At 40.9% G+C, this 21,241-nt stretch overlaps 1 protein-coding gene across 13 annotated transcripts in view; it reads left to right on the top strand.

Annotated features, from left to right (window-relative positions):
* Nucleotides 1–21,241, top strand: part of LOC140481473 (disks large homolog 2-like) — a 956,164-nt gene that overhangs the window by 502,761 nt on the left and 432,162 nt on the right. For all 13 annotated transcript variants that reach the window (XM_072577706.1, XM_072577705.1, XM_072577704.1 and 10 more), the window contains one exon: nucleotides 4,471–4,615. In XM_072577706.1, the coding sequence (XP_072433807.1) occupies nucleotides 4,471–4,615 (145 nt within the window). The remainder of the gene's footprint in view (nucleotides 1–4,470; nucleotides 4,616–21,241) is intronic.

Genomic DNA, 21,241 nt, shown 5'->3' with positions numbered 1-21,241 from the left:
AAAATATGACTGATAGAGAACTCCCAAGTTCCATTATTTAAAGAAAATAACATCAGTTTATTTTTTAACTCTAAAAGTGAACATTAAATGACAACTATTCATAACTCTAAGCCACCATTTCTCTGAGCTGCTTACTATCTGCCTCCAACTCTATAACAATATACTGATCCAATAGATTTTAAAGGCACTTATTAAAATTACATCAACTTAATTTCAAAACCATACAGTTGCTGTCTTCTTCTCTGTCTTCACTCTTCCGGCTACTAATTTCCTTGGGTTTTTTTTTAACTGCGCCTATGTTTCACAAGAAAAGGTAACTTTGATAGGGAGTGTTTTCTAATTTCTTTCAGAGCACGATGTTAGATGGGCAATTAGCTCTCCATGGGTTTTTCTCTCTATGGCAATTGGTGTGTGACCAATTTTCAAAATGTCTGCATTTTTATACATTCCAAAATCAGATTGTATCATTGGTTTGATGTTGGCAAAACAATAAATTCAAACACGATTGGATTTTAGTATTCTGGGGCATAATTTAAACTGGTTAAATTCAAATTGTTGTCAAAACAGTAACCAAACTTGAGTATCCATTTCACACACTTTCAATTTTCCATTACACTCTGGGACTGCCATCTAGTCATGTACACAGGTATTGGTAAGGTCTCGGTTCAGAACAGCATTCCCTTTCTGTTAAAGGTACTATTCATGCCTTCAACTTCATTACACTATCCTCTCTGTGCTGCCTCCCATTCATTCTAATTCTGCCATCACACACCTTCTACTAACGGTCACACTATATCTTTGTCTATATTGAATGCAGCATATATCCTCAATGGTTCTCACCCAACCCAAACTACTAACTCTTCCTTCTTTCTGTGCTGCCTATTATACTCAGTATACTTCACCCCCTTCCCTGACAGGATATTGAAGATATAGAATGTGGGGAAATAGATGGTGACATCTTGAAAAATGTCCATATTACAGGGGAGGAAGTGCTGAATGTCTTGAAATGTATAAAAGTGGATAAATGCCTATGACCTGATCAGGTGTACCCTAGAACTCTGTGGGAAGCTAGGGAAATGATTGTGGACCTCTTATTGAGATATTTGTATCATTGATAATCACAGGTGAGGTGCCGGAAGACTGGAGTTTGGATAACATGGGGCCACTATGTAAGAAGGGTGGTAAGGACAAGCCAGGGAACTATAAACCAGTGAGCCTGACATCAGTGGTGTGCAAGTTGTTGGAGGGAATCCTGAGGGACAGGATGTACATGTATTTGGAAAGGCAAGAACTGATTAGGGATAGTCAACATGGCTTTGTGCGTGGGAAATCATGTCTCACAAACTTGATTGAGTTTTTTGAAGAAGTTACAAAGAGAATTGATGAGGGCAGAGGGGTAGACTTGATCTATACAGACTTCAGTAAGGCGTTCGACAAGGTTCCCAATGGGAGACTGGTTAGCAAGGTTAGATCTCATGGGAGAACTAGCCATTTGGATGCAGAACTGGCTCAAAAGTAGAAGTGTTTTTCAGACTGGAGGCCTGTGACCATTGGAGTTCCACAAGGATCGGTGCTGGGTCCACTACTTTTCATCATTTATATAAATGATTTGGATGTGAGCATAAGAGGTATAGTTAATAAGTTTGCAGATGATACCAAAACTGGAGGTATAGTGGACAGCGAAGAAGGTTAGCTCAGATTATAACAGGATCTTGATCAGATGAGCCAATGGGCTGAGGAATGGCAGATGGAGTATAATTTAGATAAATGCGAGGTGCTGCATTTTGGAAAGGCAAATCTTAGCACGTCTTAATGATAAGGTTCTAAGGAGTGTTGCTGAACAAAGAGACCTTGGAGTGCAGGTTCATAGCTCCTTGAAAGTTTAGTTGCAGGGGGATATGATAGTGAAGAAAGTGTTTGGTATGCTTTCCTTTATTGGTCAGAGTATTGAGTACAGGGGTTGGGAGGTCATGTTGTGGCTGCACGGGGCATCAGTTAGGCCACTGTTGGAATATTGTGTGAAATCCTGGTCCCCTTCCTATCAGAAGCATGTTGTGAAACTTGAGAGGGTTCAGAAAAGATTAACAAGGATGTTGCTAGGGTTGGAGGATTTGAGCTACAGGGAGAGGTGAAATAGGCTGGGGCTGTTTTCCCTGGAGCATTGGAAGATGAGGGGTGACCTTATAGAGGTTTACAAAATTATGAGGGGCATGGATAGGGTAAATAGACAAGATCTTTTCCCTGAGGGAGGGGAGACCAGAACAAGAGGACATTGGTTTTAGGTGAGAGGGAAAAGATATAAAAGAGACCTAAGAGGCAACTTTTTCATGCTGAAGGTGGTACATGTATGGAATGAGCTGCCGGAGGAAATGGTGGAGGCTGGTGCAATTGCAACATTTAAAAGGCATCTGGATGCATTTATGAATCAGAAAGGTTTGGAGGGATATGGGACTAGATTGGGTTGGGATATCAGGTCAGCATGGATGAGTTGGACCAAAGGTCTTTTTCTGTACTTTACCTCTCTATGACACTATGACTGATGAAGGACGAGCCTGTGGGCTGGATATTGTCCCCCTTAACTATTCATTGCTGCCTACCAAGAAAAATTTCCAGGATATCTGTCTGTGTAAAGGCAAGGCAGAGATGCTCTGAGAAGCTATCACCCCTAAAGTCATCTTGGTCTGATGTCGGAGGTAGGTCCTGTACCTGCACACAAAGCAACATGACAATGTAAGGTATCAGTGAGCTCCAAAGTGCAGTACTTGAATTTTCCAGTATTTAAATGGATTAAAATGGTCAATGATTATCACTGTACACTTCCAACAAGCTCTCATTATTTTTTCCTTAATGCTGCATGCTATCAAGTGGTTACTTTTGAAGGCCTCAAACTCTTCTCCCACAAATGACTTTTTGCCTTTATCATTTCCCATTTCTATTTAAATTGTTCCCATGGTTTGGTTCTCTGAACTTTTGTCATCCCTTTCTATTATGCTAATGCCATCATTAACTCACAGAGTCATCTATTCACCTTTTCCTAGTTTCCTGTCCTCCCTAAATGTCCTGTGTCCTTCAAGTTTCAGGTACAAATCCTTGACATTCGGCAGCCAAGTCTCTGTAATTCCTATTAGATCACATGTATTAACTTGTATTTTGCTATCTATTCATCCATTTTGTTATGAATGCAACGTGAGTTGAGATGCAAAGCCTTTAGTTTTATCCCCGACTCTTCTTGTAAATTCAGTTTGATGGTTAACTTTTAGATTTGTTTTCTTTATTCTTTCTTGTCATGGTTTATCACTGTGCATGGCAGTTTCTACACTTGGGCCAATGGCAATGGGTATGAATAAGGGTCTAACAAGGAATGGTTGTTCAAGAGTCAGCCATTGGGTATGTGGTGATATACTCGTAATGTCACTGGACTAATAACCCAGACTCCAGACCAATGTTCTGGTTTGTGGCAATTGCTAAGGCCATCCTTGAAAGTTTAGTTGCAGGGGGATATGATAGTGAAGAAAGTGTTTGGTATGCTTTCCTTTATTGGTCAGAGTATTGAGTACAGGGGTTGGGAGGTCATGTTGTGGTAGGGGTACACATCTGGTCTAATTGGAATCTCAAACTGGACTCATAATTCTCATTTCAAGAATTATATATCATCAGATTGATTGGATTTTAATGCAGCAACTAATATTAACTCTTTCAGCATTATTGTCTTGTACAGAATACCCCCTCAAAGCTTTTTCTCTCGATTGTTAATATTTATATATTTAGATATACAAGAACTTTTACACCAATCAAATCAGTGGTTTGAAAAGCAAACAAGGTCTGTTAAAGATTTCTGGAGCAAAGTCTGGTTTGTGACATTGTTAAAAACAATTGAAAATGAAGAAGGTTGAAATGATATGTTATATGAGATAAAGTTAAAAATATGCTGGCTCTTTGGCTATTTCTTTCCGTATTTTATTAAACTTTTTGAAGCATTGCATTGGTTGTTTATATTTAGTATCAAGTCTCATCAAATTTTCTTTTTTAGATTAGATTCCTTACAGTGTGGAAACAGGCCCTTCAGCCCAACAAGTCCACACCAACCCTCCAAAGAGTAACCCAACCAGATCCATTTCCCTCTGACTAATGCACCTAACACTATGGGCAATTTAGCTTGGCCAATTCACCTAACTTGCACATCTTTGGACTGTGGGAGGAAACCAGAGCACCTGGAGGAAACCCATGCAGACACAGGGAGAATGTGCAAACTCCACACAGACAATTGCCCGAGGCTGGAATTGAACCTGGGACCCTGGTGCTGTGAGGCAGTAGTGCTAACCACTGAGCCACCGTGCTGCCCCAAATATGTCAAATATGCCTTTCAAGTTTTTTTTATTTTCAATTTATTGTTATGAGCTAGAGTACATATTGCAGAAAACCTCTTTCAGATTTTAGAATCAACAAGCTTGTTTTTGTATTTTTTCTTAGCTTATTCCCCTCCAATGGAGAATCACATCCTTCCCTCAGCTGGGAATAATGATATGCTGGATTACAAATCCTCACTTCCACAGATTACATCAGGAAGATATTCTCCTCTTCCAAAACACATACTTGGTGAAGATGATGATATCAGGTAACTGTTTTATGTGTACTTCTTAAGTGTTGACTTTAATCTATATGTTTGTAAATATAACTAAGCAAAGTTTGGTAGAAGATATGTGGCTAGGGTGCTCGTTGTTGTGGTTCTGTTCGCCGAGCTGGGAATTTGTCTTGCAAACGTTTCGTCCCCTGTCTAGGTGGCATCCTCAGTGCTTGGGAGCCTCCTGTGAAGCGCTTCTGTGCTGTTTTCTCCGGTATTTATAGTGGCCTGTCTCTGCCGCTTCCGGTTGTCAGTCGAGCTGTCCACTGTAGTGGCCGGTATATTGGGTCCAGGTCGATGTGTTTGTTGATAGAGTCTGTGGATGAGTGCCATGCCTCTAGGAATTCCCTGGCTGTTCTCTGTTTCTCTCTCTTTCAAACAGAAAGAGAGAGAAACAGAATATTTAAAAGAATATCATACGTTTAATAATCTTCTGCAAGTTATATTCTCTACCTTAGTTTAATATTAAAACCAGATCTACAACTGATCCATAAAGTTTTCCTTGACACAAGTCTTACACTGCTGTTCAAAGTTTGAGTCACAGGCTCATTGATTTGAAGGATGCTATTACCTGTTGGTGTTTTCTACCAATTTTCAGTGGAGGGGTTTTGTGATATTAGAGTTCTGCACATAGAGTCAAAACAATTTGGCCTAACAATTAAATGAGGATAAAAAGCACTTCAAGACCATGACTCGCACATGCATGAGATTTTTTTAAAATCTTAGAATATTCTAAGGTTACCTGTTATTGAAAATGGCTGTTCCTATAGTGTCCAAAAACTCAAGCTAAAAAACAAAATCTATTAACAGCTGTAGATATGATGAGACAGATTATATTCCTTCCTTGAATATAATTGACTAGAATTCACTGTAAAAATAACTGTGAAGCTAATGGTGTCTTTGCTGAACAACTTCACTGGGGAACAGATTGACAGTTCAAAAACAAAATCAGGTTCACTGCCTTTTTTTGTACTGTTACTCCACAAATTATAAATACAACATCCTAAGGTCTAGCTCCCCTCCCAAATATATTGAATGTCATGCAGATCATGTATTTGCATGGGAGAGACTAATTCCATCAACAAAGTTTGGGCCAGTTCATTACAATCAAAGTAACATTTGTAACTATATGTTGACTCTTAATTACTGTTAATTGACTTAACCAACATGAGAAAATACCTTTCACAAAGCATTTTGTGTCTTCTTTTGGTGGAGGCTGGTACAATTGCAACATTTAAGAGGCATTTGGATGGGTGTATGAATAGGAAGGGTTTGGAGGGATATGGGCCGGATGCTGGCAGATGGGACTAGATTGGATTGGGATATCTGGTCGGCATGGACGGGTTGGACTGAAGGGTCTGTTTCCATGCTGTACATCTCTATGACTCTATGACTCTAAGTGAAGAAGAAACAGATTTTAAATGAATCAGACTCCATATTCATCAAGTGGATGTTATGCATTTCGTGAGGGTGACTATGAAACAGATGTATTATATTGCATAAGGGCTGAGCTAAGTACCAGTCATGGATGCATAAATGAGGAGTTGCGAAGATGAATTGAATTGAATTGAATTTATTGTCATGTGTGAAAAGCTTTGCCTTGTGAGCAATACAGGCACATCACAGGGTTAAGTAGAATAGATAGTAAATAATAGGTAAACAGCAGCAAAAAACCAACACAGATACAGGTGAATGTTAAAGTTTGTGAGTCCATTTAGTATTCTAATAACAGTAGGGAGGAAACTGTTACGAAACCGGCTGGCGCATGTGTTCAGGCTTCTGTACCTTCTCCCCAATGGTAGAGATTGTAGAAAAACATTGCCAGGGTGGAATGGATCTTTAAGAATACTGACGGCCTTCCCTGACAAAGGATTCTATAGATGGGAGGTTGGCCTTTGTGATTGTCAGGGCCGAGTTCACCATTCTCTGTAATCGTCTCCGATCTTGAATGGTACAGTTGCAATTCCAGATAGTAATACATCCAGTCAGAATGCTCTCAATGGCGCACCTATAAAAGTTGGCAAGGGTATTAGCTGTCATGCCAAATTTCCTCAGCTGTCTGAGGAAGAAGAGATGTTGTTGGGCCTTTGTAACCAATGCATCCACATGAAGAGTCCAAGAAAGCTTGTTGTAGATGACCACTCCCAGGAGCTTGACACTCTCCACTCATCCCATCTCTGTGCTGTTAATGTGTAGGGGGGGCATGAATAACATCCAGTCGAAAGTCAATAATACATTCCTTGGTTTTGCTAGCATTGAGAGCTAGGTTGTTCTCAGTGCACCATTTTTCCAGGTCTTCCACCTCCTGTCTATAATCTATTTCATTGCCATCTGAGATTTGACCGACTATGGTGGTGTCATGAGCGGACTTGTAAATGGCATTAGTCTGCTATTTGGCGAGACAGTCATACAGTGAGTACAGTAGGGGGCTGAGTATGCACCCCGGGGGGCTCCAGTGTTGAGTGTTAGTGACGATGAAATATTATCCCCAATCTATGGCCTGTGAGTCAGGAAACTAAGGATCCAGTTGCAGAGAGTGAGGTTTAGTCCGAGATCACTAAGTTTAGTAATTAGTCTCGAGAGGATAATATTGTTGAAGGCTGAACTGTAGTCAATGAGTAGGATTCTTATGTTGCTGTTTTTGGTCTCAAGATGTTCTAGGGAGAAGTGAAGGACAAATGGTATGGCATCCTAATGGATCTGTTGGTCCAATAGGCAAGTTGGAATGGGTCAAGAGTTGTGAGGAAGCTGGAATTGATTAATGCCATGACCAGCCTTTCAAAGCACTTCATGATCACCGAAATTAGAGCCACTGAGCGGTAGTCATTGAGACATGCTGCATTAGCCTTCTTCGGCTAATGTCCAAGAAGACCTCTGCCAGCTGACCTGCGCATGCTCTGAGTGCACGGACCAGTACTCCGTCTGGTCCCATTGCTTTCATTGGATTCACACGAAGGAAAACTGATCTGACCTCTGATGCAGTGACTATTGGGATAGGTTTGTCAGGACTTGTCGGAATAGGTGTTACCTGTCCACCGAAATTCTGCTCAAAGCGACCATAGAGTTGAGACCATCTGGGAGGGATATGTCATTGTCTGCTATCTTGCAGTCTCTTTTTTTTAGAACCTGTGATGTCATTCAATCCTTGCCATAGTCACCGGGTGTCTGTCTGGGTCTCTAGTTTAGATCGGTATTGGTCCTTGGCCAAGATTTATAAGAAGTGATGCTCATGGAAGTTATTAGGCTTTGATGTGATAACATTTGATAGGACTGGGAGAAGGACTGCATTGGAACCCCATTATGGTTCACCATTCAAATAAACTCATCACACATCTTCAAACTCAGCAACATGTTTGTGGCCTCTTATCATTTCTTTTCATTCCCTTAGTGTCCAAACTCTGTTGATATACTTTATTGAACATACTCAATAGCTGAGCATCCACAGTTCTCTGGTGAAAAGAATTTTTAATAATTCATGTCTTTTGAATAAAGAAATTTATCTTTATCTCAGTCCTAAGTGGCTAACCCCTTATTCTGAGACTGTGACCATTCTTGAATCCTTAGGCATAAGAAAATAGCATCTAACATTTCAGATGAATTACATATCTTTCAATATGATCACCTTTCATCTTCCTGGACTTTAGTGAATATAGGTTTAGTCCAATCAATCCTTCTACATTCATGAAAACACCACATCCCAGGATTAGCTTAGTGAATCTCTGTTGCAATCTCTCTCTTGAAGGCAAGCATAGCCTTCCTTTAAGGATGCCAAAAATATACATAGCAGAGAAGATTACCGGATGTGGCACATTTAGTTAGGTACAGTGAAAAAGTTTTTAAAAATCATAGAATGGAGCTGATTTAGCATGCCCACTTACTTTTCTTGACTAGTTTAGACCATGAAGTAATTTCTGCACTGTATCTAGGTATAGTGCTTCCATTGCTCATCTCCTTAATCAAATTAAAATGCAGGCACAGCAACTGATTAGAAAGGCAAATAAAATGTTGTTGTTTCTGGCAAGGGAATTAAAGATAAAAGTGGGAAGTTTTTCTACAATTGTAATGGGCATTGGTGGATCATATTTGGAGTACTGCATACAATTTTAGTTCCTAACTTAAGAAAGGGTATAATATCATGAGGAATATCATGAGAACTCAACTGATTTCTGAGATGAGAGGGATATCTTATGAGTTTAGAAGAATGGTGGGTAAGATCCTGAAGGGATCAAGAAGAAGGATGAATGTTGAGAAAATATTCCCATGCAACTGATACTAGAACTAAGGGACACAGTTTAAAAATAAACATCTCCCACTGAGACAGCAATGAGGAGACACTTTTCTCAGGTGGCCTTTGGTCTGTGAAACTCTCTTCCCCATATAGTTGTTGAGACTGGGACCTTGAATATTTTATGGCTAAGTTAGATGAATTCCTGTAACAATACAAATGCAAGGGCATAGGGTAGCTCAGAAAGTAGAGTTGAGGCAACAATCTGATCAGCCATGATCTTATCACTTTTTAGAACAAGTTGAGGGGCCACATAGCCTACTCCTGCACCTGCACCTGATCCTAATTTGTATGTACGTTCATCAATGTTTTCTTGGTGGCAATAACAGGCGTCTCTTCAATTTGGTAGTCCTTCCCATGAGAGGGATAAGTGGAGAGAAATTTGCATCCTATTATCAAGTGACATCTGATCTTACTCCAATGGCACCTAATTGGTGACTGACATTTTCTACTGTTATTAGAGTCCTAATTGAGGAAGCCCAGAAAAAGTTGCCAGCCATTCACGTTGGCAGATACAACTCCCTGCAGCACCATGGAGGAGGCCTGGGCTACTTCTGCTACAACATCCCCCAGGTCTTCCACAGGAATGATCTCGGGGCATGAGGGGTGTCACACCTCTGCCTCATGTCCAGACCCTCAATCATGCACAGGTTAGGATAAATGTTGATTGAGAGATACCAACCTCGTCCATTCCTTCCACCTCCATCAACAAGAGAGTTAGCAGAATGCTTTTCTTCTCCCGCTGGAACTGAAGTAGTTGGAGCCCAGATGAGAGTAGGCACTTAAGTGGCCATTTATTGCCTACTGAAGGATGTCAGGTGTGGCAGGTGCAAAAGCCAACCAGGACATTCCAGAATTTAAATTTGATAGAGGTAGGGAATTGGTAGCATTCTGGTTTCCATTCTGCCTTCAGGCCTATCATCTCTGTGACTAGAAGATTTCACCCACTGTCTTTGCTGCTCTTGCCTACAGCCAGCAATAATACCAGGGAAAAATAATGAAATGTTTTTAAAAAGTATAATTCATTTTGGGTGCACATTACCGCTGAAAATCAGAATTTAAAATTCACTGCCTCATTCATGCTGCAACTGCAGAAAAAAAAATTCAAAACTTTACTATAAAATTGGTCTGGTAATAATGACACCTTGTGTTTAGTAATGGTTAGGCATTTTAAGATTGGATATCAAGCTTATTTACAAAGGCTTATAAAATGTATTCTTGTCTGATAATACTGCATTTCTCAGATTTTAATTTGAACAAACACTGAGGCATGCAGTCTTTTTCCTGATCAGACAAAAACCTGTTCTTTTTAATCTCAGCATGAGGTATTCTGAATTTATTTGCAGCATGTAAACAAAATCCATGACAAATGTCCTTCATAAAACACTGTTGCCCTCTTGGTTATGATAAAAGGCAGCAGCATTAAGCTAATTATCCTCACAATCATGAGATTTGTTTCCTGACAATTACTTCATCTTTGTGGTACCTGGTACTTGCTCCTTCATTTACTATTATTTGGTATCACTGGACACATGAAACTATCAGTGAATAATCCTGATGAGGCTAGCATTGACTTCATTTTTCAAATTTAGTTGATCCATGACATCAAATTCAGGACATCAGTTTCTGATGTTAAATCTTGTATTTCATATTTTAGATACATGGACTTGTAATAAAATATTAAATTGAAATTATCTGAAAACAGAGATGGCACAGCAGCATTTGAGAAGAGGTGACTCACTTTACAAATAAGTTAATGCTTGTTAGCACTTTTAAAAAGTACTCTGAGGTGTGGTTGTAAGTATTTTTTTCCCACCTGCATCAAGACAGAAATGGACACACTATGAATGCTGGCTGAATTGTGGCCACCAGCCCAGAAATTGGAACAGGTGACTTTCATTCTCAGTAACTTGAAGTTCCCATAATTTTCACTAAATCTCCATATATATTTGTTCTGTCAAACAAATATGAATGCAGTCTACATGGCCTATACCTGCAGAAAGCTAGCAATGGTAGAGAATCCCACTGTCTGGATGCCTGACTCTTCTTGTTTCTTTTTATTCATTCTTGAAATGTGGGCTTTGATGGCTGGGCCAAAATTTAATGCCCATTCCTAACTGCCCTTCAGAAAATAGTCTTCAGTTGCCTTCTTGAACTTAAGGATTTTGACTAAATATGTGTTAGTTTCCAAGTTAGGATGGTGTGCAGCTTGCAGAGGAACTATTAAGTGCTGGTGTTCCCATGTATCTGCTGCCCTGGTCTTTTTGATGGAAGTGGTTGTGGGTTTGGATGCTGCAATCTAAGGAGCTTTGGTGAATTTCTGCAGTGCAACTTGTATTTTGTACACCCTGTAACTACTGAGCTTCTGTGATGGAGTACATGAATGTTTGGAAGTGGTGTTTTATTAAATAGGTGCTTTGTCCTGAATGGTATCAAGATTCAAGATTCAAGATTGAGTGTTGTTGGCAGCACTTAGTAAGGCAAATGAACAGTAAAACAAAGTTTTACTTCAAGCCTGCTTTGACAATTACTAGTAAATAGATAACATACAGTAGTTATACAGTAACTTCTAAGACACTGCATTGGCATGGATGATTTGACTGTTGGGCAAATCGTGTGCCAGCAATGGAACATAGGCAGGTCTCAGAATGGGAGCTTGGGAGGGAAGTAATTGGTGAGGGCAAAGTGAGTCCGGACAACCAACAATCAAGGGGGAGAGAGGATGAGAAAAGGAGAGAGGATGTGGATGATGAGAAAAGGTAGAAGTGAACGGAAGTGGGTGAGTGACTGTGATCATGAGAGTGGGTTATCTGGAAGAGAGGTGAAATTGACAATAGATGGATCTTTCAAACCACGAAGCAGCTTAAATGTAAACTTGGCAGGCTCACTAAATCAGGCCTTGAGGAGGATACATTTCTCGCAAGGCTTTTCCAGATTCATGGTGAAACCAGGAATAAACTTAATTTAATTTTCATTGGACAACTTGATCATTGACACTAAGCATTCACTTCCACACAAACTGTTTAGGTCAGTGTAGCCTAGAAGTCATAAAAAAGACCAAGTTCTTCACCAACTACTGCAATAAAGTATTTTTCTGTGTATTTTTGCATGTAAAATATATTGCTCTACTATTGCTTAAGTTTACAATTATTGAAAAAATCTTAACAAAAAGAAATATTTTATTAAAGTTAGTGAGCAAGGAAGAAGCTAATTAGGATTGGTGGTTTAGGTCTGGACAGACTTCTGAGCTTTTGTCGAGTAACCAACAAAGCACATTACAGTACAAGGTCATAGCGTCCTTTCTTTCTGAGCAACAGACCAAAAGATACTAGTTGCATTAATCATAAGCGCTTAAAAAGCACAGTGAAGACCTACTTAGTCATATGCCAAGAATATCAGAATCATTTTAGAAACACAGCAAAATCACATGTTTAATAAACATTTAAATTGCATCCTTCCAAACTATTTTCTAAAGTACTAGTCTCTGGTTTTATAAAGAAATCTAGTAAAATATGCAGTAGTTTGATGATCTTTGTAGCAGTTTTTAAGTATCATATTTGTTCCAATTTTTTAATGCCATTGCCAAGTTAAAATCTCTCTAATCAATATGGTATATATGTTTGAATGTTAAATCTGGTGAATTGGATCACTCATTTTATTGTATAACTGGCCTAATTTCATCCTGTTTTGATCTATGCAGTATAAACTGAGTGGTGTTTTCCTTCATGAAATTGCAGCCAGAGCAGTGTATTTGAATTTAAACAAAATTGTTTAATCACAAAGCAATGGACAAATTAAACAGACTGATGCAGCTCTGTTTGATGATGAACACTGACTCAGACTTTACAATGGGGTAACAATTTTGTCATTGATATGAAATTGCAAGTTGAAGTGCAGTCCACTCCGACAGACCTGGAAACCCATGGTCTATGAAAACAATCCAAGATGTCACTTTGAAAAGTGCCAGATTATATGCTAGTGTTCTTAGTTTGGTCTGAATCTTCTGATTCAGAAATAAGAGTGCTCTGAGTTGAAGTTGATAGTTTAAACATCAATCATTAATTTATTTCCAAATTTCTCACTTCTCCATCTTTCAAGAAGGACATATGCAACAGAATCACAATACCTAGACCATGCGAGGATGTCATGTTTGGTGTCTCCAACCAAATATATACACAGTAGTCCAGATTTTTATGGAGTTGTGGTGACTCTATCGATGTTTCAAATGGTAGGAAGAACTTGACCCAGAAATCCCGCTATTTTTGACTGATTCTATTTCTGCCAGTAAGGGAAAGTGCAAGTGGTGTGACATGTAAATGAGGAAAATTCAAAGTTATCAGGGCCATTTCAACTCAGAGCTGAATTTAAATTAAAAATAGGCTACCTAAAGTGCAGTGGTGCTACTGCAATCACTGTGACGTACTAATTAAAGAATGCTGTTTGTCTAGCTGCAATTCACAGTTAGTGAATTGCTGAAATCAGCATTCTTAAGAGCATCCAATTCTGATATGATAAATCATTGTTTCATTGGATGTGGGCATGCTGACAAAGCCAGCATTTGTTGCCTATCATTACCCTTGTACTGCTATTTCAAACGGCAGTTAAGAGCCAGCTACATTACTATAGATATAGCATCACATGTAGTCCAGATCAGGTAAGAATGGCAGATTTATCTCTTAAAGGAATGTTGGTGAGTCTTTAAAACAATTGAAACACCAGTTTTATATTCTAGATTCATTAATTTAAGTTTCAGCAGTTTCCATGTTGGGATTTGAACCAGTTACCTAAAGAATTTGTCTGAGACTATAGATCACCAGTCCCAGTGGCATAACCACTATGCCATCTCCTCTCCTAAATGTACTTAGGGAGTAATCTTTAGGTGTAAATTGTGCCCACTGCCCCTTGTAGTCTTTAAGAACAACAAGATAATACAAAAAGGCACACTCAGTCACAATCTCTTCCGAATTGCCCAAGGCACACAGTCACAGGAATTGCAAACCAATACATTGCAGCTGTCATATCCTCGACTATATCAGGAGTTTTACTAGGATACGAAGATAGACAGGGGTTTTTGCTGTGGTGAATTGAAGGATGTTCTCTCAGAAGCTGCCGAATGCCAAGGGAGCATGGAAACATTATGGGCCAAATTGCATGGGTGAGGATAAATTACTGTGAATTCTTCATCAGTGCATTAGTTGACTTTTTGAAGGGATAGGAACATAGTAAAGAATAAATGAGCTGCATGCAGCTGCTCTTCTGGTGCTGCTTCTAATCCGAAGTAAAGTGGGTAGAAGGTGACACACAAAACATTTTCTCTCAGCCCAGCAGAATACCAGATGCCACTGGATGCCACACGGCATTCAGAATGAGAAATAGCAGGAAAACATCCAGCAAAGAGGTTGGGAGTTCTGGCACAGAACTGTACCTACAAATTTCAGTGCAGTTGTTTGCAAATGACTGAGGCCCAGTGCAGAAGAAGATGGACAATATCCTGAATCATCATGTCACCTTTATACCAGCTGCTCATTGAGGAGCTACACTCGTGAGGAAGCAGTCACCATCCCATCCTAATTGTCCTCAAAGATACAAATGTTCTTAAATTTTGTCAAGCTGTTCTTTTCAGGGAATATGTAGGACATCTGCAGCATTTTGCTGTTCTCCATTTGGACATGCATCCACCATGTCATGGATGCAACATTTGCCAGAATCCACCAGTTCTTCTATTTCCCCTTTAAGCTGCCAGTTAGCCAACAACGACATCAGAATTCTCATCCATTGCTGGTTTCTTGCAGTTGCAATTTGCAATTAATTTTATGCACATACCTTTGGAAGTTCCCTTTCACCAATCAGAATGTTTATAAACAGAAAAAGATTCCACATAGAGTCATAGAGATGTACAGCATGGAAACAGACCCTTTGGTCCAACCTGTCCATGCCGACCAAATATCCCAACCCAATCTAGTCCCACCTGCCAGCACCCAACCCATATCCCTCCAAACCCTTCCTATTCATATACCCATCCAAATGCCTCTTAAATATTGCAATTGTACCAGCCTCCACCACATCCTCTGGCAGCTCATTCCATACACGTACCACCCTCTGTGTGAAAAAGTTGCCCCATAGGTCTCTTTTATATCTTTCCCCTCTCACCCTAAACCAACGCCTTCTAGCTCTGGACTCCCCAACCCCAGGGAAAAAACTTTGCCTATTTATCCTATCCATGCCCTTCATAATTTTGTAAACCTCTATAAGGTCACCCCTCAGCCTCCGACGCTCCAGGGAAAACAGCCCCAGCCTGTTCAGCCTCTCCCTGTAGCTCAGATCCTCCAACCCTGGCAACATCCTTGTAAATCTTTTCTGAACCCTTTCAAGTTTCACAACATCTTTCCAATAGGAAGGAGACCAGAATTGCATGGAATATTCCAACAGTGGCCTAACCAATGTCCTGTACAGCCGCAACATGACCTCCCAACTCCTGTACTCAATACTCTGACCAATAAAGGAAAGCATACCAAATGCCGCCTTCACTATCCTTTCCACCTGCGACTCCACTTTCAAGGAGCTATGAACCTGCACTCCAAGATCTCTTTGTTCAGCAGCACTCCCTAGGACCTTACCATTAAGTGTATACATCCTGCTAAGATTTGCTTTCCCAAAATGCAGCACCTCACATTTATCTGAATTAAGACCATAAGACCATAAGACATAGGAGTGGAAGTAAGGCCATTCGGCCCATCGAGTCCACTCCGCCATTCAATCTTGGCTGATGCGCATTTCAGCTCCACTTACCAGCATTCTCCCCGTGGCCCTTAATTCCTCTAGACAACAAGAACCTATCAATCTCGGCCTTGAAGACATTTAGCGTCCCGGCTTCCACTGCACTCCGTGGCAATGAATTCCACAGGCCCACCACTCTCTGGCTGAAGAAATGTCTCCGCATTTCTGTTCTGAAATGACCCCCTCTAATTCTAAGGCTGTGTCCACGGGTCCTAGTCTCCTCGCCTAACAGAAACAATTTCCTAGCATCCACCTTTTCCAAGCCATGTATTATTTTGTACGTCTCTATTAGATCTCCCCTTAATCTTCTAAACTCCAACGAATACAATCCCAGTATCCTCAGCCGTTCCTCATATGCTAGACCTGTCATTCCAGAGATCATCCGTGTGAATCTCCGCTGGACACGTTCCAGTGCCAGTATATCCTTCCTGAGGTGTGGGGACCAAAACTGGACACAGTTCTCCAAATGGGGCCTAACCAGAGCTTTATAAAGTCTTAGCAGTACATCTCTGCTTTTATATTCCAACCTTCTTGAGATAAGAGACAACATTGCATTCGCTTTCTTAATCACAGACTCAACCTGCATGTTTACCTTTAGAGAATCCTCGACTAGCACTCCCAGATCCCTTTGTGCTTTGGCTTTATTAATTTTCTCACCATTTAGAAAGTAGTCCATGCTTTTATTCTTTTTTCCAAAGTGCAAGACCTCGCACTTGCTCACGTTAAATTCCATCAGCCATTTCCTGGACCACTCTCCCAACCTGTCTAGATCCTTCTGTAGCCTCCCCACTTCCTCAGTACTACCTGCCTGTCCACCTAACTTCGTATCATCGGCAAACTTCGCTAGAATGCCCCCGGTTCCCTCATCCAAATCATTAATATATAATGCGAACAGCTGTGGCCCCAGCACTGAACCCTGCGGGACACTGCTCGTCACCAGCTGCCATTCTGAAAAAGAACCTTTTATCCCAACTCTCTGCCTTCTGTCAGACAGCCAATCCTCAATCCATCCCAGCAGCTCACCTCGAACACCATGGGCCCTCACCTTGCTCAGCAGCCTCCCGTGTGGCACCTTATCAAAGGCCTTTTGAAAGTCTAGATAGACCACATCCACTGGGTTTCCCTGGTCTAACCTACTTGTTACCTCTTCAAAAAATTCCAACAGGTTTGTCAGGCATGACCTCCCTTTACTAAATCCATGTTGACTTGTTCTAATCAGACTCTGCTCTTCCAAGAATTTAGAAACCTCATCCTTAATGATGGATTCTAGAATTTTACCAACAACCGAGGTTAAGCTGATTGGCCTATAATTTTTCATCTTTTGTCTTGATCCTTTCTTGAACAAGGGGGTTACTACAGCCATCTTCCAATCATCCAGGACCTTTCCTGACTCCAGTGACTCTTGAAAGATCTCAACCAATGCCTCTGCTATTTCCTCAGCAACCTCTCTCAGAACTCTAGGGTGTATCCCATCGGGGCCAGGAGATTTATCAATTTTAAGACTTTTTAACTTTTCTAGCACTATCTCTTTCGTAATGGCCACCATACTCAACTCAGCCCCGTGACACCCTTTAATTTTTAGGATATTACTCATGTCTTCCACTGTGAAAACTGACGCAAAGTACTTGTTAAGTTCTCCTGCTATTTCCTTATCTCCCATCACTAGGCTCCCTGCATCAGTTTGAAGTGGCCCAATGTCTACTTTTGCCTGTCGTTTGTTTCTTATGTACTGAAAGAAACTTTTACTATTATTTCTAATATTACTGGCTAGCCTACCTTCATATTTGATCCTCTCATTTCTTATTACACTCTTTGTTATCCTATGTTTGCTTTTGTATCCTTCCCAATCTTCTGATTTCCCACTGTTCTTAGCCACTTTATAGGATCTCTCTTTTTCTTTAATACATTTCCTGACTTCCTTTGTCAGCCAAGGTTGTCTAGTCCCTCCCCGGTTAATCTTTCTTTTCTTGGGAATGAACCTCTGTACAGTGTCCTCAATTATACCTACAAACTCCTGCCATTTTTGCTCTACTGTCTACCCGGTTAGCCTCTGCTTCCAGTCTATTTTAGTCAGTTCCTCTCTCATGCCCTCATAATTACCTTTATTCAACTGTAACACCATTACATCAGATTTTGCCTTCTCCCTTTCAAACTCCAGATCGAACTCTACCATATTATGGTCGCTACTTCCTAAGGGTTCCCTTACTTTAAGATCTTTTATAAAGTCTGGTTCATTGCAAAGCACTAGGTCCAGAATAGCCTGCTCTCTTGTGGGCTCCATGACAAGCTGTTCCAAAAAGCCATCCTGTAAGCATTCCATGAATTCCCTTTCTTTAGATCCACTAGCAACATTATTTACCCAGTCCACCTGCATATTGAAGTCTCCCATGATCAATGTAACCTTGCCTTTCTGACATGCCTTCTCTATTTCCCGGTACATGTTGCGTCCCTGGTCCTGACCACTGTTAGGAGGTCTGTACACAACTCCAATTATGGTTTTTTTGCCTTTGTGGTTCCTCAATTCCACCCACACAGACTCCACATCATCCGACGCTATGTCATTCAATACCATAGATTTAATTTTGTTCTTAACTAACAAGGCAACCCCACCCCCTCTGCTCACCTCTCTGTCTTTTCGATAAGTTGAAAAACCATGGAGGTTTAACTGCCAGTCCTGACCCCCCTGTAACCAAGTCTCTGTGATGCCTACTACATCATAATCATTCACTATTATCTGTGCCATTAGTTCATCGGCTTTGTTATGAATGCTACGAGCATTCAGGTAAAGTGCCTTAATGCTGACTTCCTTATCATTAGAGATGTTGGAAGTCATATGTCCTAAGTTATCCTTGCTTTTTTCTGCATTCTCAGTCTGCCTCAATTTTAAATCCACCTGGAAACATGCTATCCTGCTGCTTATCTTTCCATTTACCTCCATACTCCCTGTCGCTTTCACTTTCCCTTCCCCCATCTTTCCCTTCCCTTAAACTCCATCTGCCACTTCTCAGCCCATTGGCCCATTTGGTCAAGATCCTGTTGTAATCTGAGGTAACCTTCTTCGCTGTCCACTACACCTGCAATTTTGGTGTCATCTGCCAACTTACTAACTGTACCTCTTATGCTCGCATCCAAATCATTTATGTAAATGACAAAAAGTAGAGGGCCCAACACCAATCCTTGTGGCACTCCACTGGTCACAGGCCTCCAGTCTGAAAAACAACCCTCCACCACCACCCTCTGTCTTCTACCTTTGAGCCAGTTCTGTATCCAAATGGCTAGTTCTCCCTGTATTCCATGAAATCTAACCTTGCTAACCAGTCTCCCATGGGGAACCTTGTCGAATGCCTTACTGAAGTCCATATAGATCACATCTACTGCTCTGCCCTCATCAATCGTCTTTGTTACTTCATCAAAAAACTCAATCAAGTTTGTGAGACATGATTTCCCACGCACAAAGCTATGCTGACTATCCAGAGTCAGTCCTTACCTTTCCAAATACATGTACATCCTGTCCCTCAGGATTCCCTCCAATAACTTGCCCACCACCGAGTTCAGGCTCACTGGTCTATAGTTCCCTGGCTTGTCCTTACCACCCTTCTTAAACAGTGGCACCACGTTTGCCAACCTCCAGTCTTCCGGCACCTCACCTGTGACTATCGATGATACAAGTATCTCAGCAAGAGGCCCAGCATTCAATTCTCTAGCTTGCCACAGAATTCTTGGGGACAGCTGATCAGGTCCTGGGGATTTATCCACCTTTAACCGTTTCAAGACATCCAGCACTTCCTCCTCTGTAATCTGAACATTTTGCAAGATGTTACCATCTATTTCTCTACAGTCTATATCTTCCATATCCTTTTCCACAGTAAATACTGATGCACAATATTCATTTAGTATCTCCCCCATTTTCTGTGGCTCCACACAAAGGCCGCCTTGCTGATCTTTTGAGGGGCCCTATTCTCTCCCTTTTGTCCTTAATATATTTGTAAAACCCCTTTGGATTCTCCTTAATTCTATTTGCCAAAGCTATCTCATGTTCCCGTTTTGTCCTCCTGATTTCCCTCTTAAGTATACAACTCTTTAAATTACAACTCATTCACAACTTTTGCAACCAATTTTGTAATTCTACTGTACATATTGTACGTACAGGAGCAACCACCTATGCACTTCCAAGACTCCAGATGTACACAAGGACATTCGGTCAGAGAGAAGGGGACCCCCTCTAAAGTTGGTTCAGAACTCCTTTAAAACGTCCGCAAACTGCTGCAGAGCAAAGGTGCTACGCTGGCTTCTCTTCCACCAAGCAGTTATGGAATAGACCAGATGTCTGCTGAGAGTGAGGGTCCAATCCCTGGTTTAGGCAGAGGGTGCCATGCAGTATCATCCAGCCTGGATTTTACATATTAGAATGGTGTGCTGTGGCCTCCACAATCTGAATCTCCAATAGCTATGCATTTCCAGAATGTCTGAGCTGGGTGCATAGTTTCTGTTTGCAAAGTCTAACTTCATTTCTCTTTGCTTGACATATTCCACTGCTTATATCTAATTTACTTGCTTTCATTATTTAGTACTCAATGAAATAAAAAGTTTAGTTCTCCTTTTATATTTGTAAAACATCTGTCTAAATTTTGCCCTATCCTAGAATCAGTGAAAAAGCAGCTGCGTTACAGTGAGCACTTCCACAATGTTCTGAAGAAGGGTTACTGGACCCAAAATGCTAACTCCGATTTCTCTCCACAGATGCTCCCAGACCCGCTGAGATTTTCTCGCAATTTGTGTTTTCACTTCCACAACATTGCTGTGCAGGATGCTTGTGTCAAGGTGGAGCTTGTGACAAAGACATGCAAGTTACATTCAGGAATGCACTCCCTCATGAGGAGTCTTGCCAGTCTGAGATTGCTCCATCTGAGCATTTCTCCATCACTATTCCTTCGAAATAGGAACAGTATATTCTCCATATACTCCAGAGTGCTCTAAATCTTCTATGTACTCTTACTATGCCTGCCATCCTCTATAATAGCACTTAAAGTACAATGTCTTGCGAATGTATTTTCTGCAGAAGTTGTACAATAAGGGGAACATCATGTGTGAATCTCACAATCTTAAATGTTACAGCAATCCTTTGTGAGGCTCAGTCATAGAGTCATGAGAGGTACAGCATGGAAACAGACCCTTCGGTCTAATCCGTCCATGCTGACAAGCTATCCCAACCCAGTCTAGTCCCACCTGCCAGCACCCTGCCCATATCCCTTCCTATTCATATACCCATCCAAATGCCTCTTAAATGTTGCAATTGTATCAGCCTCCACCACATCCTCTGGCAGCTCATTCCATACATGTACTACCCTCTGCATGAAAAGGTTGCCCCTTAGGTCTATATAGATTAGATTAGATTAGATTAGATTACTTACAGTGTGGAAACAGGCCCTTCGGTCCAACAAGTGTACACCAACCCGCTGAAGCACTGCCCACCCAGACCCATTCCCCTACATTTATCCCTTCACCTAACACTATGGGCAATTTAACATGGCCAATTCACCTAACCTGCACATTTTTGG

This window comes from Chiloscyllium punctatum, chromosome 9 (genome assembly GCF_047496795.1).
Source record: "Chiloscyllium punctatum isolate Juve2018m chromosome 9, sChiPun1.3, whole genome shotgun sequence".
Taxonomy (NCBI): Eukaryota; Metazoa; Chordata; class Chondrichthyes; order Orectolobiformes; family Hemiscylliidae; genus Chiloscyllium; species Chiloscyllium punctatum.
This window is presented reverse-complemented; position numbering and strand designations above follow the sequence as displayed.